The sequence below is a fragment of the Pan troglodytes genome, chromosome 7 (genome assembly GCF_028858775.2).
Source record: "Pan troglodytes isolate AG18354 chromosome 7, NHGRI_mPanTro3-v2.0_pri, whole genome shotgun sequence".
In the NCBI taxonomy this organism is placed as follows: Eukaryota; Metazoa; Chordata; class Mammalia; order Primates; family Hominidae; genus Pan; species Pan troglodytes.
This window is the reverse complement of record NC_072405.2, coordinates 26050250-26063707: the sequence shown is the minus strand read 5'-3', so window position 1 is coordinate 26063707 and position 13458 is coordinate 26050250. Positions and strand designations below refer to the sequence as shown.

The following is a 13458-nucleotide window of genomic DNA, read 5'->3' as shown; positions in this document are numbered from 1 at the left end:
GGTAACCGTTTAAGAGGAGCTGCTCTGTTACATTCCCAGCTCTTAATAAGTGGGGAATTTGTTCTCTCTGGTCCAAAATGTTCTCTGAAAAAGATCTCCTTGTTTTCCCAAATGATTCTCTTAGAAAGGAAACTTGATCATTCTGCTTTGTTCTGGAGTGTTATACAAGTGTTATACCTTTGTTCTGGTGTTATACCTTTGTTTTGGTGTTATACCTTTTTTCTGGTAGGTAGTGCTACCAAAAGAGAACTTGAGAAATTATCCCTTTGGGTGAGGATGGTTTGTTTCAAGTTTTTTTTTTTTTTTTTTCCCCTCCAGCACACTCTCTCTCTTTTTATTTTTTAACTTTCTGCATCTTGTTTAGTCAAAATATTTCTAAGATGGCAACTTTGAAGGCTTTACAAATAGCAACTACAGCAATATGAAGACTTTGCTTATGAGTCAGGTGAGATGAAGGCAAAGAATATATGTATCGAGCAAGTGGTGCAAGCTTAGGACCCATTCTTAAAGTCGGGGAGAAATAAAACAGGCAGTAAAACAAAATGGCCAACTTTTAACTCTTTTGACAAACTCCTGAGCGAAGGCTGGTCACCCCTTTTCTGTCCTTGGCTTTGTCTTCATGGTGGTGGTGGTGGTGACTTAAAGCCATTGTTTTCTTTTCATGAATGGTGAGGTTGATCTTCCATGTTGCTGGAACTGATCAGCTTAACTGCAGAACCTTTTTGATATCCAAATCTCTGTACCACTAATTTTTTACTCTTGTCTGCAAAGTAGAAGAGATGTCAGTAAATTTATTTTATATAAAAACAGTCCTTAAGTATTTATAAACACATGTTTGTGGGTTTTTTTAGGCTCTTTGCCCACCAATTTGAAATTTGTTTTATTTTGTTTTGTTTTCTTTTGATAGTGATAGGGTCTCTGTCACCCAGGCTGAAGTGTGGTGGTACGATCATAGCTCACTGCAGCTGTGAACTACTGGGCCCAGGTGATCCTTTCTCCCTAGCCTTCTGAGCAGCTGGGACTACAGGCATGCACCACCCTGCTAAAAAAAAAAAAAAAAAAAAAAAAAAAAAAATAGAAATCGTAGAGGTAGGGTCCTGCTATGTTGCCCAGGCTAGTCTTGAACTCCTGAGCTCAAATGATACTCCTGCCTCAGCCTCCCAAAGTGCTGAGATTACAGGCATGAGCCACCACACCCAACCTCTTTTTGTGAATTAAAAAAAAAATCATAAACCCAAGTGTACTAAAAAGTCAAGTGAAAGTTAAATGGTTGATGGCTTCTTTATTTTTCTGTTACTCTTGTAAACCACTAGCTTGTAAATCTAAAACATTTAACCTTAACTTTAGTGGCGTTTCACAACGCTTAAAAATGTTTTTATAGTATAATAACATGGGAAAATGCTTCGGAGACAATGCTGACCACAGTATATGAGTCTTAAAAGCAAAACTCAGTATATAATGTATATATTTTATATTGTGTATTTTTATATATAAATATATAAAAAGAAAGAACTTTTATATATATATATAAAATATACATATATAGTAACATGCACATTATAAAGAATCCTGCCCCCTTTTTAAATATAGCAATTTGGCAAATGATCAGATGTCAAAGATTGTGAAGATTTCAGTTAGTATTATTTATAAATGAGAAAAGCTGGACCCCTTTTCTACAAAAAGTTTTTTTAAAAAATTAGCTGGACATGCTGGCACATACCTGTAGTCACAGCTACTCGGGAGGCTGAGGTGGGAAGATCGCTTGAGCCTAGGAGGTTGAGGCTGCAGTAAGCTGTAATCACATCACTGCACTGCAGCTTGGGTGACAAAGTGAGACCTTGTCTCAAAAAAAAGAAAAATAAAAAAAGACAACTGGTAAAAACAAACATAGGACTAGTGATAAAATTATTTATCCTCTTACATACTTATTTAAAAAATAACTTTGGGGCCGGGCATGGTGGCTCATGCCTGTAATCCCAGCACTTTGGGAGGCCAAGGCGGGCGGATCACGAGGTCGGGAGATCAAGACCATGCTGGCTAACACAGTGAAACCCCGTCTCTATGAAAAATACAAAAAATGAGCCCGGCATGGTGGCGGGCGCCTGTAATCCCAGCTACTCGAGAGGCTGAGGCAGGGGAATCTCTTGAACCCGGGAGGCGGACGTTGCAGTGAGCCGAGATAGCGCCACTGCACTCCAGCCCGGGCGACAGTGCCAGACTCCGTCTCAAAATAAATAAATAAATAATAACTTTGACATATGACCCCTTTATTCAATTTATATGAGGTTCAAAAATCGTCTTTTATGTACTTCAGAAGAGGAAACTTGGGTAATAAAAATGCCATTAATTGAAACTAACAATTATTTACAAAGATAGTTCCCACGATCTATGCTCAGTGTGTGTTTGCAGTGCACTTTGCATATATTTGCTTATGCCACAGTCTGTTAACTGAGTATTAGCTGTTAGGGAAGCAGAAAGCTGTAGCATATTTAGTGCTTTTGGAAATTATATCCCATGCATGTAAGCCTAAAAATGAATAAATATATTTCTTGATTTAAACATTTAGCTTGGATGTATTTTATACTGGAGGATTAAAAATGTTAATTTATGTTTCATAAAAGCTTTTATTAAGGCTCTTGCCACTAAACTATTCAGTGATTTCACTAAGGAGTTATATGGTAAAAAGGGTTCACAAATTTACACTTTCCATCAGTATATAAATCACGCAGCCTTCATTTTTGGATTCAAAATCGCTTTTTGGATGTGTATGTGTGCACATGCTGTTGAAATCAACATTGCAGCCTTTCTTTATTCCATTAAAGGCTGGTATCAGATGTTTGGCCAGAAAGACACAGAGCACTGTTAGCAAAGAAAACTGATCGTTTCAGTTTTAACATAGTTCCTATTCTGGTTTTATTCAGGCCACTGAAGTTTGAATGCAGAGAAAACGCTGCAAGATAGAAAACTGAGACCTACTCTTCATTCAGCAATTTGAATTAACACACGGAATGGCATTTTTTCCCTCCCTCATGGATATTTTTTTTTCTTTACAACAGTACTGTGACATCGGATTGACATTGAATACTAGAATTAGAAAATTAGTTCAAGTGTGTGTGTATCTGTTTGCAGTAGTAAAAAGAGTTAACAAATTTACACTTTCCATCAGAATATAAATCACGCAGCCCTCATTTTAGGATTCACAATGACCTGTTTGCAGTCCTAGCTTGAACATTTGGACCTTTCTTAGGCACTGCAGTTTGACCAAAAGCATAATAAAATTTAAGTTATTTCCCAAAAGTGGCCGGGTGTGGTGGCTCATGCCTGTAATCCCAGTGCTTTGGGAGGCCGAGGTGGGCAGATTACCTGAGGTCAGGAGTTCGAGACCAGCCTGGCCAGTGTGGTGAAACCCTGTCTCTACTAAAAATACAAAAATCAGCCACGCATGAAGGTGTACACCTGTAGTCCCTGCTACTCAGGAGGCTGAGGCAGGAAAATTGCCTGAAAACGGGAGGTGGAGGTTGCAGTGAGCCGAGACTGCATCACTGCACTCCAGCCTGGGTGGCAGAGCAAGACTCCATCTCAAAAAAGCAATAATAATTTATTTGCAAAAAGTTTTAGATTTAAATGCTTTCATGGGTGTTTTAAATGTTTGATTTTTAACTGTACAATTCAGTAGTTTTCAGTATATAACATTGTGCAGCCATCATCAGTTCATAGTTTTAGAACATACTCGCAAAAGAAACGTCATCCCAATTAGCAGCCACTTTAGGTTTTCTTATTCTGGACATTTCATGTCAATAGTGTCATATAGTATGTAGACTTTCATGACTGGCTTCTTTCATTTGATATAATATTTCAAGTGTAATATTATATCCGTGTTGTACCATGTGTCAATATTGCATTCCTTTCTATTGCTGAGGAATATTTTGTCAAATGCATAAGAGCACATTTTGCTTTCTGCTCTTCAGTTGATGGACATGTGGGTTTCTACTTTATGACTATTATGAATAGTGCTTCTATTAAGAATCATGTACATTTGTGGGCAAGTTCCCATGTTGACATATGTTTTCATTTTCTTCAGTAGATTCTTAGGAGTAGAATTGCTGGGGCATGTGGTACTTAAGTCTTCTTCTGCCACCGTAACAAATTATCATACACTGGATGGCTTAAACAACAAAAACTTATTTTCTCACAGTTTTGGAGGCTGGAAAGTTCAAGATTAAGGTTCTTTTCAGGGTTTGGTTTTTGGTGAGAGCTCTCCTACTCTTCTCAGCGTACCCTAATTTGGTAGAGAGAGGGGATGAACCAAGAGTGGGAGAGCATTCTGGTGTCACTTTCCCTTCTTCTAAGGGCACCAGCTCTGTTGGATCAGCACTCCACCCTTATGACTGCATTTAACCTTAATCACCTCCTTAAAGGCTCTGTCTCCAACATAGTTACATAAGGGGGGGGGGGTTGGGCTTGACATATGAATTGGAGAGGGGGTGGGGAACAGTTTAGTGCATAACATAAGGTAACTCACGTTTCAAGGGACTTCCAACAGGGTACCACTTGAGCCTTTAAGAATTTTTTTTTTCCCTTCAATTTGGAAATAGCATATGTTTAAGATAGGAATAAAAACAAAGGAGAAACGTGAGTTCTTGATTGATCTTCAGCTGATTTGCTGGGCTTTCATGGCCTGTCTGATAATCACTCTGCATGGAAATAATAGGGGGGCCCTTCTGAGAATGAGAATGAGAATTTACTAATCATCCTGGGACAACAGACATACTTTGGGACTATCATAAGCAAATTTGGGTGAATTGTCACTCTGTCAGCCAACAAGAAGAAAAAACTATTGCCAGATTTAGCTCCTTCTCTCTTTGACAAGTCCCTGGGAGTGGGGGAGAGGCACATCAGTTATAAAGTCAGGGACAGGGTTAACGAGCAATGACCCCATCTTCCATTTTGCCCCATTTGCTATTCCCTCAAATTAAAAAAGTGTCTTGAAAAGTGGTGATAGATTGCCTAATTATATCTCAGTTACCCACATCAATAGTTGTGGGGTCTAAATGTGAACATAAAGTGATTGAAACTAATCACTTAGTGATTGAAACCAAGGGGTGGCCTGTTAATTTTTCTTATAGTTACTTGAGTTAAACATTTTATTTCTTCCAGGGAACAACAAAGCATTTAATCTTCAGAGCATCTTAGACTGAAAACCTTTCAACTGTGCTGAAAAACCTAGAAGACAGACCATTTTGCCCACCCTCTCATTTAAAAGGAATTGAAGAAGAAATAAAATGGCAGAGGTTTAAGGTTACTATTCAGGATGACTGATGATAATTCAGATGATAAAATCGAAGATGAATTGCAAACCTTCTTTACCAGTGATAAAGATGGAAATACACATGCATACAACCCGAAATCACCACCTACACAAAACTCTTCAGCCAGCAGTGTGAATTGGAATTCTGCCATCCCAGATGACATGGTGGTTGATTATGAAACTGACCCTGCTGTGGTTACTGGTGAAAATATTTCTTTAAGCCTTCAGGGTGTTGAAGTATTTGGTCATGAAAAGTCTTCTAGTGGTTTCATTAGTAAGCAGGTGTTAGATATGCATAAAGATTCCATTTGTCAGTCTCCTGCACTTGTAGGTACTGAGAAGCCCAAATATCTGCAACACAGTTGTCATTCCCTAGAAGCAGTTGAGGGCCAGAGTGTTGAGCCATCTTTGCCTTTTGTGTGGAAGCCTAATGACAATTTGAACTGTACAGGCTACTCTGATGCCTTGGAGCTAAACCAAACATTTGACATGACAGTGGATAAAGTTAACTGCACCTTTATATCACATCATGCCATCGGAAAGAGTCAGTCCTTCCATACTGCTGGAAGCCTGCCACCAACTGGTAGGAGGAGTGGAAGTACATCTTCTTTATCCTATTCCACTTGGACATCTTCCCATTCTGATAAGACGCATGCAAGAGAAACTACTTATGATAGAGAAAGCTTTGAAAACCCTCAAGTCACACCATCAGAAGCCCAAGACACGACTTACACAGCATTTTCTGATGTGGTGATGCAAAGTGAGGTTTTTGTTTCAGATATTGGAAATCAGTGTGCATGTTCTTCAGGAAAGGTCACCAGTGAGTACACAGATGGATCACAACAAAGACTAGTTGGAGAAAAAGAGACACAAGCACTAACACCAGTTTCTGATGGCATGGAAGTCCCCAATGATTCTGCATTACAAGAGTTCTTTTGTTTATCCCATGATGAATCCAATAGCGAACCACATTCACAGAGCTCATACAGGCACAAGGAAGTGGGCCAAAATCTGAGAGAGACAGTGTCCTATTGTCTTATGGATGATGAATGCCCTTTAATGGTGCCAGGTTTTGATAAAAGCGAAGCTCAAGTGCTGAACCCAGAGCATAAAGTCACTGAGACTGAAGACACACAAATGGTCTCCAAAGGAAAGGATTTGGGAACCCAAAATCATACCTCAGAATTGATTCTAAGTAGCCCGCCAGGACAAAAGGTGGGCTCGTCATTTGGACTGACTTGGGATGCAAATGATATGGTCATTAGCACAGACAAAACGATATGCATGTCAACACCAGTCCTAGAACCCACAAAAGTAACCTTTTCTGTTTCACCGATTGAAGCAACGGAGAAATGTAAGAAAGTGGAGAAGGGTAATCGAGGGCTTAAAAACATACCAAACTCGAAGGAGGCACCTGTGAACCTGTGTAAACCTAGTTTAGGAAAATCAACAATCAAAACGAATACCCCAATAGGCTGCAAAGTTAGAAAAACTGAAATTATAAGTTACCCAAGACCAAACTTCAAGAATGTCAAAGCAAAAGTTATGTCTAGACCAGTGCTGCAGCCCAAAGATGCTGCTTTATCAAAGGTCACGCCCAGACCTCAGCTGACCAGTGCCTCATCACCCTCATCAGTGATTTCAAGACAACAAACAGTCTTGAGCAGAACACCAAGATCTGACTTGAATGCAGACAAAAAAGCAGAAATTCTAATTAACAAGACGCATAAGCAGCAGTTTAATAAACTCATTACTAGCCAGGCTGTGCATGTTACAACTCATTCTAAAAATGCTTCACACAGGGTTCCAAGAACAACATCTGCCGTGAAATCGAATCAGGAAGATGTTGACAAAGTCAGTTCTTCTAACTCAGCATGCGAGACCAGGTCCGTTTCTGCGTTGTTTCAGAAGATCAAAGGCATACTCCCTGTTAGAATGGAAAGTGCAGAATGTTTGGAAATGACCTATGTTCCCAACATTGATAGGATTAGCCCTGAAAAGAAGGGTGAAAAAGAAAATGGGACATCTATGGAAAAACAAGAGCTGAAACAAGAGATTATGAATGAGACTTTTGAATATGGTTCTCTGTTTTTGGTAAGTAATATATATATATATTTTGCATGCTTCAGAGAACTGTGGAGAAAACTGAGATGTGTTAGCATTTAGTTATCTATTAGTCAGTAATATTGCAGAACCAGGTGGGCAGATTTACATTTAGTTGTTAATTCATTGTCTTGTCAGTACTGGGGTGTTAATAGGTTTCAATACAACAAAACTGCATATGGAAAAAAAAATGCTCAATTTCAGTATTTTGTATCAAGTATCACCGTTCCTTTTAATAGTGTGCTGAAAAAATGAAGTTACTTTAATATTTTAGTATAATTAGTAGTTTAAGTGCCTGATAGAATCAGGTTATATTTTATTTTTCTGAAAAAGTTGGGTTGTCAACTTTAAAATGTATTTGACAGCATTTAAGAAAGGGCTTGGGAGTGCTGGTAAACATGTCAACATAAAAATAACTCCTGGACTCTTGTGGAGGAGGCAGCTCTGGGAAATAGAGCCCTCTTGTATGAGCAAGAGTGTTCTTGATTTTTCCTCTGACCAGCTAATAATGATTTTTGGCAAGTAATTTTTCGAGACCCAAAGATGAAAGGATTGGACCTAGTGGACGTGTGAAGCCTCTTGCAGCCTTAATATATTAATTCCTGGTATATAAAATAAAATATCTTTTACTTATGTATAGTGAAAAACCAGTATGTTTTCCATAGCACCTGTCTAAAATATTTGGGGGGGACCTAGAGAGTGCTGTTTAAAGAATAAAGAATTCACATGCAGTGTAAAGGTGATTTTCCTTTAAACATGCATGTGTTTTTGAGAATAGTGTGTAGAAATTGGTTTTCTGGGTTTTAAAAACATTGGACAGGCCACTGTTGGTCGTTGGGCATGTGTCCTCAGCCCTATTTTTGGCAGTGGGGACTTAGGTGTATTTTCAGCCCCAGACAGGCTGTCCTTGGGTGCCTGTCCTCTGGGCCAGGAAGGGAGCTAAGTGCCAGCGGAGAAAGGCAGGTGTGACACAGACAGCCTGTCCCTTGGAGGGCTCGTGGCAAGAGGAATGAAGCACATAGAATAGCAAGTGCAGAAGGGCTGACTTAGGTGTGTCTTCAGGGTGCATGGGGGCCACAAGGGAGGGAATTGTCAGGTCCGTTTAGAAGACAAGGTTAGGAAAGACTGAAGATATTCTTGATTCTCTAAAACATCAGTTTAGACATGTTTGGGCTTTAACAACCAGTCTTCTCTATTTGGAAGAAGGGTACACCACAGTGATTTCTAAACTAATGAGTTCATCCATTGTTTCAAAACTCAGATTTAGTTTTTAAGTTATCTTGAAGTCAAACTTAGAAAACTGATATCATTTATAATTTTAATTTTTTTTGCAAAATTAAATTACAACATACTCTTAATTCTAATCAACATTCTTAGTTTGGCATTTATAGATATACATAGAAATACGATGTTTATTCTCTTGATTTATGGGAGACTTTTTTTGGTGTGTCAGTCCCCAGCTACCAAAAACTCTATCATAAAGTTTTTTTTTTTTTTAATGACATTTGTCTTGAATTTAAATTGGTTGTGTAATTTTGAAACTAAAAGTTTTCCTGATTTGTGCATTGAGTCTTAGGGTTATGTTGCCCCTGTGCAGCTTGAAAACCTGTTTTTCAGGCTCCCGATGTGGTACTGAGGTAAGGATAGAATCATCAGGTTGAAATGGATCCTAGTACGTCTTGGAGAAACAGCACTTTTCGCCTTAGGAATCTGACTGTTAGGATTCATAATTAGATATGAAATACTTTGTAAGTCTTGAAAGATTGTCCCATAGTCGCATATGCTTATCAACTGGCATAAGGGACTCTTTTTTCTTTTTTGCTTTCTTTTTTTTTTTTTTTTTTTTAAGGCAGAGTCTTGTTCTTGCTCTTTCGCCAGGCTGGAGTGCAGTGGCAAGATCTCAGCTCACTGCAACCTCCGCCTCCCAGGTTCAAGCAATTCTCCTGCCTCAGCCTCCCAGGTAGCTGGGACTACAGGCGTGCACCACCACATCCAGCTAATTTTTGTATTTTTAGTAGAGACGAGGTTTCACCATATTGTCCAGGATGGTCTTGATCTCTTGACCTCATGATCCACCTGCCTCGGCCTCCCAAAGTGCTGGGAATACAGGCGTGAGCCACTGCCCCCGGCCTACTCTTTTTTCACGATCATGTCTGAAGCACAGTGCTCTCTAATTTTGCTAGTTTACCTCTTGCACATTTCCATGTCTCTGGGAAGGAGGACTGGAAAGTGTCTGGGCAGACCCTCATAGGCCACTGGCTTTGCACTTACTGTAGAGAGCTGTATGAATTTGCTGCGTGTTTTCCTGAAACATGAATGTCTGTTGGTCACTTCAGCAGCACTCAAAGGCTCTTACTGCCCTGGATTGATGAAGAGACCATGCTGGAGGGATGTTAATTTTCTTTTTCTTTGAGATGGAGTCTCCTCTCTCAACCAGGATGGAGTGCAGTGGCGCGATCTCGGCTCACTGCAACCTCTGCCTCCCAGGTTCACGCATTTCTCCCAAGTAGCTGGGACTACAGGTGCACATGCCTGGCTAATTTTTTGTATTTTTATTAGAGATGGGGTTTCACCATGTTGGCCAGGCTGGTCTCGAACTCCTGACCTCAAGTGATCCGCCCACATTGGCCTCCCAAAGTGCTGGGATTACAGGCGTGAGCCATCGCGCCCGGTCGGATGTTAATTTTTACTGTTGCTTTGTTGGCCTTGGCCTGCCTTAGGCCTTGAGTTTACTGAATCCCTAGGCTGCCTGCAACTTCACAGCTCATTGGTGGTCAGGGTGTATCTGAATCTTTAGAAAAGTTCTTATTTGGAAGAAGGAACTTGATTTTTATTTGTCACGGGGCTACATGTAGCTCCTCACAACAGAGGTTATGTGTTCATGATAGTGTGTGAGATAAAGGGAGTGGAGACGTAACCTAAAAGGAAAGGAATTGATATTTATTCAGTGCTTGCTCTGGGTCAGGCACTTTGCTCAGGTGCCTTAGTTATATTATGCCATTTAATGGGCCCTGTAACGCTCAGGTACTTTCCATACATTGTTATTTACTCTTCCCAATAACATCAGGGCAATTGTTGTCGACATTTTAATACTTCAGCGAGGTCACTTAAAACTCACACAGCTGGTAAATAGTAAAATTGGGATTCACACTCAGAGCCCTCACTTGAATCCTGGCCTTTTCTGCTCCAAACAGCATACGGTTTCAAAATTTTTGGAATGTTGGCTCTGAAAGGCAAAACAAGTGATTTGCTGAAGATTCACTTTTGTAAATTGATGAGAAGTTTGCCTTACTTTTTAAAAGAAGGTTTTCTCTGGGAGGTTAACTTTTGGGTTACTTTTTAAAAGAAGATTTTTCTCTGGGAGATGAATTTAGCCAGCTTTAATTTAACCTAGCCAGAGACAGAAGATCTTTGTTAGTTTGTGTACAGTCACTTGCTTTTCTTGGCCAATTCTGTATTGTTCTCCAGTGCCAAAACATGACCTCCAGCTGTTCTCATGGGTGATTGGCCTGCTAAGTTATTGTTGAATTCACCTAATGTATGAATTCGACTGCCATCGGCATTGGGCTTTATGTATATCTATCGGAAATTAACACTTGTGATTTATTAAAGAAAGAAGAGTGATGACAGGGAACATGCTGCTTTACAAGCACGGATTTCAGAGTAGTTTCAAATTGTAGCTCCACCATTTACTGGGCAAAGTGACCTCAGGCAGGTTACTAAGTCTCTATTGGGCTCAGTTGTTCTTTGTGTCAAAAAAAGGGTCAAACTCTGTAATATATTTGAAGAGATTTATTCTGAGCCAAACATGAGTGACCAGTGGCCCATGACACAGCCCTTAGGAGATCCTGAGAAGATGGGCCTAAGGTGATCGAGGTACAGCTTGCTTTTACACATTTTAGGGAGACATAAGACGTCAATCAGTACATGTAAGGTATACAGTGGTTCTGTCTAGAAAGGAGAGACAACTGGAAGTGGAGGCAGCTTCCAGGTCACAGGCAGATTTAAAGATATTCTTTCTTTTTCTTTTTCTTTCTTTTTTTTTTTTTTTTTGAGACAGATTCTCTGTTGCCCAGGCTGGGGGTGCAGTGATGTGATCTCTCGGCTCACTGCAGCCTCTGCCTCCCGGGTTCAAGTGATTCTCTTGCCTCAGCCTTTTGAGTAGCTGGGATTACAGGTGAGGACCACCACACCCAGCTAATTTTTTTGTATTTTTAGTAGAGACTGGCTTTCCTCATGTTGGCCAGGCCGGTCTCGAACTCCTGGCCTCATGTGATCTGCCCACCTCGGCTTCTCAAAGTGCTGGGATTACAGGTTTGAGCCACCACCCCCAGCCTAAAGATTTTCTAATTGGCAGTTGGTTCAAAGAGTTAAAGACCTGGAATCAACAAAAAGGAATGTCTGGGTTAAGATAAGGAGCTGTGGAAACCAAGGTTTTATCATACAGATGAAACCTTCAGGTAGCCGGCTTCAGGGGGAGTTGATTGTAAATGTTTCTTATCAGACTTAAAAGAGTCTGTTCTATCAGTCTTAAGGTCTTTGTTGATGTTAATGCTGGTCAGCTGTGCCTGAATTCCAACCCTTCGGAGAATATAATTATGTCTGACTCCCCCTTCCTTTCATATCCTGAACTAGTTTTTCAGGTTAACCTTGGAATGCCCTTGGCCGAGAGAAGTGGTCCCTTCAGATGGTTGGGGGGCTTAGAATTTTATTTTTGCTTTACATTAATGTAAAGGGAGAATTGCAAATTGTAGTTTGGTGTTGGAATTCACACTGTGAGTAAGGCTCAGACTCCCATTTCCTCTATGTAGAATAGAAACATTTATTGGGTGCATACTATGTATTATACATATGGTGATGATTGTTAGGATGTAGGGAAAAAAGAGACCCTGTCTGAGTGCCTAGTGCAGTGGGTAATACTGTTGCAGGAGTTCTTCTCAACGCATTTGTAAAACTTGCGATGGGGGTGCCCCATTTATTCAGCCCGCCATGCTCAACCTCTTGCGGGCAGGAGTGTGTGGGCAAGTGAGTACAGGATCCAGCCAGCCACTTTGAGCACCGGCAGGAGCATGCTGTGTGCAGGCCCCGCAGTGGTGCCCAGGTGGTGGTGTCTGTGACCCTAAAGCCCCAGAGGGCATGCTACAGTGCTCTCTTGGCTCCACCATCCATGGACAGCGGTGTGTCATCAGCTCAGTGGGCCCTTTGCCTCATTGTGTGGGGCAGCTGCCCTCCAGTAGTGAGGGCAAAGGGTCAGTGTGATAACCTTTTTTGGGTACCCAAAGTTGGTGGGTCCCAAGCTCTTGTCCACTGTCCAAGAAGAATTGGGTCACATGGACACCTGAAGGATGGTGGAGGCAGATAATTTTATTTAGCAATGAAAGTGGCTCTCAGCAGAAAGGGTAGCTGAAGACGGGACAGGACGGGCAGATAATCTTCCCTAAAGTCTGGCCATCTACACTTGGCTCTTCTCCAGAGCTAAGCCATCTCTCCTCCAAAGTCCGGCTGTCTGTCTGCCATCCAAGTACTAACCAGGCCTGACCCTGCTTAGCTTCAAAGATCAGGCAAGATTGGGTGTGTTCAGGGTGAAATGACAGTAGACTCAGCTGTCCTCTGAAGTCTCCAGTTGATATGATTTGGCTGTGTCCCCACCCAAATCTCGTATTGAGTTCCCACATGTTGTGGGAAGGACCCAGTGGGAGGGAATTGAATAATGGGGGGGCAGGTCTTTCCCATGCTGTTCTCATAATAGTGATTAAGTCTCACAATATCTGATGGTTATTATAAGGGAGAGTTTTCTTGCATGAGCTCTCTTTGCCTGCTGCCATCCATGTAAGACATGTCTTGCTCCTCCTTGCCCTCTGCCATGATTGTGAGGCTTCCCCAGCCACGTGGAACTCTTAAGTCCAATTAAACCTCTTTCTTTTGTAAGTTGCCCAGTCTCATGTACGTCTTTATCAGCAGCGTAAAAATGGACTAATACATCAGTCAAGCCGCTTGTCTCCTCTACCAAGTGAGTCTGGGGTCTTTACAGGAATGGGATGTGGGGG

At 41.0% G+C, this 13458-nt stretch overlaps 1 protein-coding gene across 12 annotated transcripts in view; it reads left to right on the top strand.

Annotated features, from left to right (window-relative positions):
• The window catches only part of MTUS1 (microtubule associated scaffold protein 1), a 158356-nt gene that overhangs the window by 40973 nt on the left and 103925 nt on the right, over positions 1-13458 (top strand). For 10 of the 12 annotated variants that reach the window (XM_054657224.2, XM_054657222.2, XM_024345008.3 and 7 more), the window contains exon 2: positions 5158-7402. In XM_054657224.2, the coding sequence (XP_054513199.2) occupies positions 5312-7402 (2091 nt within the window). In that variant the 5' untranslated portion in view covers positions 5158-5311. Of the gene's footprint in view, positions 1-5154; positions 7403-13458 lie in introns of those variants that run through there. The other 2 variants (XM_054657225.2, XM_054657223.2) reach the window with 1 other exon arrangement.